General features: G+C 43.2%; 1 protein-coding gene across 9 annotated transcripts in view; it reads left to right on the forward strand.

Annotated features, from left to right (window-relative positions):
• The window catches only part of plppr2a (phospholipid phosphatase related 2a), a 100,658-nt gene that overhangs the window by 65,655 nt on the left and 25,443 nt on the right, over positions 1–9,560 (forward strand). For 7 of the 9 annotated variants that reach the window (XR_009395513.1, XR_009395511.1, XR_009395512.1 and 4 more), the window contains one exon: positions 5,131–5,319. Coding sequence is in view for 6 of the 9 variants with exons in the window: in XM_059348776.1 (XP_059204759.1) it covers positions 5,131–5,319 (189 nt within the window). In the remaining 3 variants the exon portion in view is untranslated. Of the gene's footprint in view, positions 1–5,061; positions 5,320–9,560 lie in introns of those variants that run through there. The other 2 variants (XM_059348778.1, XM_059348780.1) reach the window with 1 other exon arrangement.

The raw sequence follows: 9,560 nt of genomic DNA on the forward strand, positions 1-9,560 counted from the left end.
TTCCAGCATTTTCGTACATTTATTTTCTGTCTTTTATAAAGTCTTACCAGGAAGTTTTTTCCCCTAAACCTAGCTCAGTGGTTTTACAACATAAATCCACAGAATCAGCAGCCTTTTTTACAACCGTGAAAGTATGTGTGCTATTTTTAGAATGCAGCGTTGTACCGCCATACGAACCTACGAGCAGTAACTTCTGGTACTGACACACGACCTCTTCTGCAGTTTATGTTGGAAAATGAAAATGAGCAAAGGAGACTGATTAAAACCTCATCTGCATTCATTTAGATGTGGACCCACTTTTAACACCCACTTCCCAAGTAAATACAAAATTGTCTTGCCAGAGTGCGGCTAACATAATGCAGTTTGTGGGGGCCTTGGAAAGCATCATATTCCTGCACATTTAATATGCAAAGTCTTATTTAAAAGGTAATTTTACCTCATCATAGAAGTGTACCTGTAGTGGAATAAGACCTGTAATGTTTCTCTCTCCAATACGAGGGGCTCAAATAAAGTTTCTTCAATTAAAATACCCAAGTAAAGGTGTCTTGTCTTTGATAGATCAGTCACTTACATCCTGTAGGACTTTCATGTATCTGTGAATGGGACTGAGCTTGTTCAAAATATCTGAAATAATTGAATCTGTTTTATGTCAGTACGTAATGAGGAGAAGCGTGGTAATGGCTTGATAATCCGACAGGTATTAAGTATATTTTCAAAGCGGAGATATGAAGGCTTGAAGGGAGATGATGACATCTTTTAGAGGGTTGAGGATAGAAGCAGTCTTCACACTCGTCACGCTCATAACAGGCAGCCTCGCTGTGACAGCTCACAACTTCAGCTGTCTTAATGCGACCTTTTATCTCGTCGAGCCGCAGCTCTCTCGCTATTGATCTGCCTTCCCATCTCCCGATAAAATAGGTCAGAGTAGGATGGGGTCTTTACTCTCAAACCTGTCCCCCCTTTCTATTAATGGCAGCTGTTTTTTGATGAGAGGTCAAGAGATAAGAAAAGGGAAGGGGAGATAGAGAGTCTGTAGGTGAGAGTGGGTAGAGGAGTGTGAAGGAGTGCTAAAGGGAATATAAGGAAGTTGTCAGGGTGTGAAAGAGCTGCTGTCACACACATAACAGGTTCAGCAAAACAGTCTGCAAGCAGCTGGCGAAGCTGTGTGATCACCACGGTTTCTCTGAGAGGGAAATAAAGATATGCACATGTATTTAGTAGGGCCGGGACTTTAACGCGTTAATTAAGATGAATTAATTACACAAAAATTAATGCGTTAAAAAAATTGACGCATTTTAATCACACTTATTTTTGCGTGGCAGAACGTTTCTCCCTGGATGAGTTTCAGGAGGAGCGATTATACTGGAGCACCAACTAGCGTTGATGAGTTGAGACAACAACAAACCACAGTGAACATGAAGGAAGAAGCTGATGAGACCTTTGGTTGGCCCCGTGGATGATGGGACATTTAGTTACTAAAGACCAACGGATGGAAGCGTCCATAAGTAATAATAAGAGTCTTAATAAGGGTTTTGTTAGAGCGTAAAGCTTTTACAGCCTCCAACTCTCACCCGGGGTCTTTTTCCTAAACTTGGTCTTACAAAACACTCAGAACAAATTAATAAAGTCAAGTATTGAAGGAATCATAGCCAATGCTCAGCGCTGGACTCTGCCATGTGACCCCGATGGCCCCAAGACAGAGTGATTACAAACTTCCTTAATGTTACATATATTCTTCGTGGGTTGGGCACCGCGTACATATGGGTGGGCTCTTTAACGCAATTGGTCAATTTGTTTGTGCGATGCCATGGTTACCACCTTAACCGAGCATCTGGAGATTTAACATCTCACTGACCTTTCAAACTTTATGTGTGTGTCTGTTGCCTGCTGAAGCCTCCACGTCCTGTCTCCCTCCTTATCCTGCTTCTCCCCAACAAACCTCCCCTGACCTCTGACCTCCTATCCTTAAGTGACCCAGTCCTGTCAGGGAGTAACTCGGTCATAATTTTAGGGACTCAGCCAAGCCGAGTATATTTCCCTGCTCCCACAGTTTCCAATGTTCTGAATGTACTTGAAAGTATTGTGTTTTACTTAAAAAACCAAAGTATTTTAGTTTACAGAGGGACTACCTACCTAAGCTAGCTGAATTGTACTATATTTCTCAATATATATATGTCATTTTGTGTCTTTTTTGGGTCATTTTGTGTCTTTTTTAAATAATTTTGTGTCTTTTTTTTGTTGTAATTTTGTGTCTTTTTTTGGTCATTTTGATACTGCCTCCAGCTTCCCCCAGGTAATTTGAGTTTGAGACCCCGTTATAAAGCTATTGCTACACTTAATGGCAAAACTGCACTGGTCTGTTGAAGACTTGAACAAAAATAAACAATATTTTTGTTGCTTCAGCTTATGTTTTCAGTCATTATTCAATGGTATACTAAAAATCCATGTGAAAAAAATTACTTCTCACAGTTCTCAGGTCAAATATTTATATGTGATTAAAATGCGATTAATTTAGATTAATTAATTACAAGCCTCTAATTAAGTAGATTAATTTTTTTAATCAAGCCCTGGCCCTAGTATTTAGGTATAGTAAAAATAACTCTAAATGCACACAGTCTTACAGTGCATTATGTTGAGTCCATGCTTCTTTTTTAGCCCAGCGTGACCTAAAATTGAGCGAAAAAAAAGCCAGAATCACGGAAGATGATTCACCAAAAAAGCAGCGCTTCTATCTGCTGGACATGCAGGTTAAAAGTTAAATTATATGACCTTTGACCTGTAGGTTTGCAGGAGCTCGAGGCAAAATGGCACTCTCGAATTTCTGCCCTTTTCATGTTTCTCAGAGAAAATTAAGAAGGCATGTTAGCAGCTGAACTCTACTGTAAGCATACGAGGGATTTTTAAGGCGGCGTTGTGAGTTACTGGTGTTCCTTCAGTGGAGCAAACATGAGTCAGCCAGTCACAATACGCTGGATAAATGCAGGGGAGGAGTACTAGTGTTTCAAACAGGAAAACAAGGGAAAGCTTCATGAGTCACACACATCAAACACCCCCTCTCCCCCAAAGCAAACCCACCAGGAGCTCCACCAGGAGCTCCCACCAGCAGCTCCCACCAGGAGCGTACGCAGCCCCTCGCCTCCCAACATGCAGCCACCAGCACCACCTTTCATTTAAAGTGTAACAATGACACCACCCTGGTCTTTGTGAACCACTAAAGCACTAAAAATAAAGACAATAAACCTGATTTCACCATGACAACCACAGATAGCAGAACACATCTCTCTCAAGGGAGAAGATGAAGGCTGTTTGATACAAATAAAGAAAAAAACACCTATTGATTATAAATAGATATGGTATGTGCTGTATATAAATACATGTTTCTTTCTGTATATGTCGGTGGGTGTTTATAAACAGTCCATGAACTGTGTGTTTGGTCCACGCCATGTGCCAGCGGAGTGGGCGGAGCCATGTTTCAGTGACTCAGTGACTCTGAACGTCCCTGAGGGATCAGACACTCAGCTCTCCTCTGTCCTCAAACACCTCGCCATTATTCATTCACAACAACACGGGAGGAAAACAGAAATTCCTCTTCCATGCAACATTATTTCAGACTTTCCTCTCAGCATTTTCCCCTTTTTCAGCTTAATGTTTTGGTTTTTACAGCCCACAATGTACTGTTTTGGTTTAGTACTTTCAGCAACATCATTATTATCAGCAGGCAGCTGTATTCAGTGAAAAGCCCTGAGAAATCCAGATAAATCAGCAACTACCATGTGTAAAATGTTCAAACCAACTTAGTCCAAACACTGGACTGGACTGCTGTACCACATTGTACCACTAGGTGTCACACTTGACTCAGAAGCCGCTCCCGAGTGTAACATAATGAGACTGAAAGAGCCTGTAAATGGTAAATGGACCTGCACTTATATAGCGATTTTCTGGTCGCTTTGCCACCACTCAAAGCTCTTTACACTACAGACTGACTCATTCACCCGTTCACTCACACATTCATCCTGGTGGCAGAGGCTGCCCTAAACGCTGCCACCTGCCACCATTGGGAATTCATTCACACACCGATGAACACAGCATCGGTAGTAATCTGGGGTTCAGTATCTTGCTCAAAGATACTTCAACATGTAGGCTGGTCGGGGATCGAACCACCAACCCTCCGATCGGTGGGCAACCGCTCTACCAACTGAGCCACAGCCGCCCAGCAACGTTTGGAAGTGAAACTGGAGAGTAGTGACTCTACGCAACTGGAGTTACGCAACCGTATGTTTTTTGGCTCACCATTTTGTCATTTTATCGGCAGATACAGCATTCTGTCGTAGATGAAAAACTTTAAAATGCAAAAATGGGTTGCCAAAAATACTTTGGCACTAAAATATACTTTATTGCTCATCTATTATAAGTTAACTATGCTTTTTGCAACTACCGGATCTAAAGTGAGAACAATGCCTTATTACTTGTTAATTAATGGTTATTACGAGGACCTGAATATGAAGCGTTACCCAATCCTGGCCTTATGTTCTTACCACACACACACACACACACACACACACACACACACACACACACACACACACACACACACACACAGCATCTACAAATAACACCCACAGCTCAAATGTAGTAGATTTCATGAGTGCTGGCAGCATAAAGGCTGCTCCCCCTTTCTCTCCCTCCCTCTCTCTCTCTCTCTCTCTCTCTCTCTCTCTCTCTCTCTCTCTCTCTCCCTCCCTCTCCCTCTCTCTCTCTCTCTCTCTCTCTGTGTAATTCTTTGTTTTTGCTGCTTGCGCTGCCGCGGAAGCCTCTTTTATTCTGTTTTGTGTTCATCCCTTGAAGAGAGAAGCCTCCATCTGCAGATTTCCTTTTCTCTTTCTTCTCTTATTATCTTGTCATCTCTCTCTCTCTCTCTCTCTCTCTCTCTCTCTCTCTCTCTCTCTCTCTCCGTCTCTCTCTCATATTTCCTATGCATCTCCCCGTGGCGGAGGGGAACAGGGACTTGACTCTCCCCTCTTCCTCTCCTCCTCCTCCTCCTCTTCCACCTCCACCTCCTCTGCCTCTCCCTCCTCTTCTTCACCTCTCGTCTCCTCTCTTCCTAACGGAGGGATAATGTTCTATTTCCAGCTGGTGATCATGGCTGGGACGGTGCTGCTGGCTTACTACTTCGAGTACACGGACACCTTCCCGGTGCACATCCAGGGCTTCTTCTGCTACGACAAGACCTTCTCCAAGCCGTACCCGGGTCCCGACGACACCAGCAAGATCCCCCCGGTGCTCGTCTACTCGCTGGTCACCGCCATCCCCACCGTCACGGTGAGAGTTTATAGTGGAAGTAAAGGTGGAGAGGAGAGGAGGTGTGTTTGATGGAGCGAGCGTCTCAGTGGGTTTGTTTCTGCTGCATGTTGGAAAAGGACAAGTATGAAGTTGTCCAAGTCTGAGTTTTCTGCTGTGAAAGTATATGAGAGAGTGTTTTTCCTTCAACTTGCTATGATATGTGAGTTTTTCAGTCTTGTGATGAATCATCTCTTGTGTGTGTGCTGCACCACGGATATAGTGAGCAGATTGGCGAGCTGCATGGAAGGAACCCCCTCCAGCCTGACAGGCAGGTGTGTGTGTGTGTGTGTGTGTGTGTGTGTGGACAGAAAACACAGAGACAAGAAACAACTCGGACCACACAGATTTAATGGGAATGGTCAGGCAGGTCATTAGAGGAAGACAGAGACAAAAACAGAGAAAGAGGCAGAAGAAGAGCAGTCAAAGAGGAGAAGAAAAGAGAAAAAACAGAAAAAAACAGAAAAAAACAGAAAAAAGTTGGAGCTGTTGGAGCCGAGGCTCAGAGATAATGTTCAGCAGAGGCTGTCTGAAACAAACTCAAGATGAGAGGAACAGAGACAATGAGCACAAAGACGATCCGGAGGAGGGCTTGTACTGGTTAGTGTGTGTGTGTGTGTGTGTGTGTGTGTGTGTGTGTGTGTGTGTGTGTGTGTCTGTGTGTGTGTGTGTCTGTGTGTGTGTGTGTGTGTGAGGTTAGCTCCCCGAGTGAGGCGCAGGGCAGTGAGCGTGAAATGCAGAACACCTGGCACTGACTGAGCACAGACCTGAACATCTAACATCCCAACAGACAGAACCAGCCTGCAGCACAGCCACTAATAATAATAATAATAATAATAATAATAATAATAATAATAATAATAATAATAACCGGACCACATTACATGCACAGACAACAGCATCTTACAGGGACAGACATAAATCAGGTTTATGTGCAGCAGCTGATAGAAAGGAAAAAAAGAAAGGTTGTTATTTACAGCGGCTTGCTAAACTATTCATCCTCTTGGATGTTTCACCTTTTTGTTGCTTTTACACATGAAATCATGGTCGATATAATTTGGAATTTGCAAAAAAACCCTCTTTAATATCAAAGTGAAAGAGTGCAAATTCTTTTTAAAAAGGCCAAATTATATCGACCATGATTTCATGTGTAAAAGCAACAAAACGGTGAAACATCCAAGAGGCATGAATATTTTTGCCAGCCACTGTATTATGATGTGGAACCAGTGAGTCCAGTTTGTCTCACATCCAAACTACCACAGACTGTATGAAACCAGTGGCCATAGCCTGGATAGCTTGTGTTTGTCTGGATGTATAAAAAGAACTGGACACAGTGTTTCTCAGTGACCCAGCTCTCTACTGAACACGGCCACACGGATGGAAAAGAGGCATTATTTACCCGTAGCTCTCCCTATTAGCACTGATTAGCTCCTGATGGAACCAACCTGAAGCCATGATACTGACTCATGTTGTCTGTTGACCTGATCTTTGCTTGGGTTGTTTGAACTGAAATGTACATCGTTTTGGATGAAAGTGTTCGCTGAATGACATTGTAGAGTTGTAGAAAACATTTTGACTTCTTTTCATAAAATGAGCTGGATCTTCTATGGATCTTCTGCATTTTGTGGCCCAGAGAGCTCACCAGAGACTTCTGCTGTCCAGCCAGCTAACTTTCACTTCTGCTCTCCGCCAGCTTGGAAAGGGAATAAAATGATTCAATCATGTGACTCTTCTAGACCCTCCAATGTGATTTGACCGATTGGATCAAATACGTATTTTTCAGGCGGTTGTGACACTCCAAAACCGTTCTCCACTGATGCATAGACATCTCTTTACCAATATATCTCTACAGGAAGAGGTATTTTTGGGCCTTTATTTCCAACTGGGAAAATAAAGTCTGTCTTTCTAAATATCTATCTATGTGAGTGACCTGCTTCAAAGCCCAGTGCTGTTCCTTGGGACTGTTTTTAAGGGTCAAGATTTTCATTTTGGGGGGGTTTTGGAGCCAAAAATGACCATATAAGACTATGAACTCATTAGGAAAATGTTTACTGAGGTAATAAATCAAGGGAGAAGTATTGTGAAATTCTCATAGACTTCTATACAATTGGACTTCTTTTTACCTCAACAGTGACCCCTGCTGGCCATTAGAAAGAATGCAGGCTTAAGACACTTCTGCACTGCTTCACTTTTCAGACCCGGAAGCTACAATCACCTTTTTTTATAAAGTCTAAGCACAATACAACCTCAGAAAATTAAAATAAAGTTATTTTAAGACTTGACGTACCGTATTTCCTCAGTTTAAAGCCGGCCCTATTAATGACCCGCCTCATTTAGTAACCGGCTGTAAAAACAGTTTTTAGTGAATAAAAGCCGGCCTCTTTTATAAGCCGGGTGTCTTAGCGGTGTTAAAGTCTGTCCCCCGTCGATATGTGTCCCCCTTACCTTAACCTGACCCCTGACCCCTGACCCCAACCAGTCACCACCCTGACCCCAACCAGTCACCACCCTGACCCCTGACCCCAACCAGTCACCACCCTGACCCCTAACCTTAACCTGCACCAACCTGACCCCTGACCCCAACCAGTCACCACCCTGACCCCTAACCTTAACCTGCACCAACCTGACCCCTGACCCCAACCAGTCACCACCCTGACCCCTGACCCCTGACCCCAACCAGTCACCACCCTGACCCCTGACCCCTGACCCCAACCAGTCCTCCTTTAAGTTGTTAACATGAGCCCAAGTTCACCTGAACCCCAAACAGTTCTCTCTACAAGGCCTCACCTTAAACTGAGATCCTAACTCCAACCAGGAGGTGATCTACGGAGAACACCGTTCAGGAAACATCATTTTCTTCATCAGATTTTCTTTTCTAATTTAATAGCCTGCCCCTATTATTAGCCGGGTCCCAAACTGATCTTTTATTAATAGAAGCCCCAGCTACTATTTGAGGAGATACGGTATGTTCACACACACATCCATCCATCCAGTCCAAACCAATGTGCTGATTAGTGCTGTCCTACCGTCTAACTGCAGTAGCTACATTTTTGGTCTAAATTGAGTTATAACTAAAAATGAACTCCTTGATGTCTGTTTTATCTTGTGACAAAGTTTTAGATTTCAATGTTGCTTTATTTCAGAGAAACAATAACTACAAACTCCATTTTGAGTATAAAAACTACATCATCAGTACATGTAGAAATAAGTGTCTTATCACAGTCTCTGTGGCTGCAGTAGCTATTTATGGACTGTATGATAATTATTAGAGCAGGAGGGGGGGAGATGTCTCAGGACTATGGGGGGCCTGAGCATGGAGCTCTGCTGCTGATTTCCCTTTAATAATACAGGTGAAATTCAATGAAATAAATGACACAAATAACATGGGTACAGGTTTAGCTTCCTCCAGTTAAATAAAACTCCTGCACCATCACTTCATTATGATGTAACATTGCTGATATATACAGCAGGTGCGCTCTTTAGCACCAAGCTACGCTAATCCAGACCAGGCAGACCTTTAAAGCTGCCCTAGCTGAGGCTAAATTGCTTTGGAAGTTGATCTGGGTCAAAGCACATTACTTACACCAGCTAGTCTGCCCTAACCTGTGCTGACAGAGGCTTTGGTGTGTGTGTGTGTGTGTGTGTGTGTGTGTGTGTGCAGCAAGGTAAGCTCAGCAGTAACTCCCTGCGATAGCACCAGTCTGGTGCAAATGTGCTTAGCCATTTGCCTCTGGATCCTGAGGACCTGATCTCTTTTTATCCGGTGCAGCAGCAGAACGAGAGCTTCTGGCTGCACCAAACAAAGCCAGCCATCTATATATATATATATTTATATAAATATATTAATACAAAAGGAGTTGAGAGCTTTCATATGGTTTTGAGATTTCATTGCATGTTTGTTGGCAAGCTACTTGATTGCAAGTGCCATTGTATTTCCAACAATTGGACTGTTTTTTGATTCTCAACATGTCAACTCTGTACTAACAGCTCTGAACAGGAGGCAGAGTTGTCCAGAGATGACAATATAAAGAGGGAGATCATTCACTCACTGATAATCACACACCACACAAATATTTGGGTCACTGCCAGAGTCCTGCAAGCCCAAAAGAGGGCACTCTAGCTCCCTGACAGCTCCCAGTAGAGCCTCAACATCTAATTAAAATCATCAATCACCGTCTGAAGTCTCAGCTCAGGGAGCCGATCCAGAGCTGGGGACCTCAGTC

Source organism: Centropristis striata, chromosome 13 (assembly GCF_030273125.1).
Source record: "Centropristis striata isolate RG_2023a ecotype Rhode Island chromosome 13, C.striata_1.0, whole genome shotgun sequence".
Classification (NCBI taxonomy): Eukaryota; Metazoa; Chordata; class Actinopteri; order Perciformes; family Serranidae; genus Centropristis; species Centropristis striata.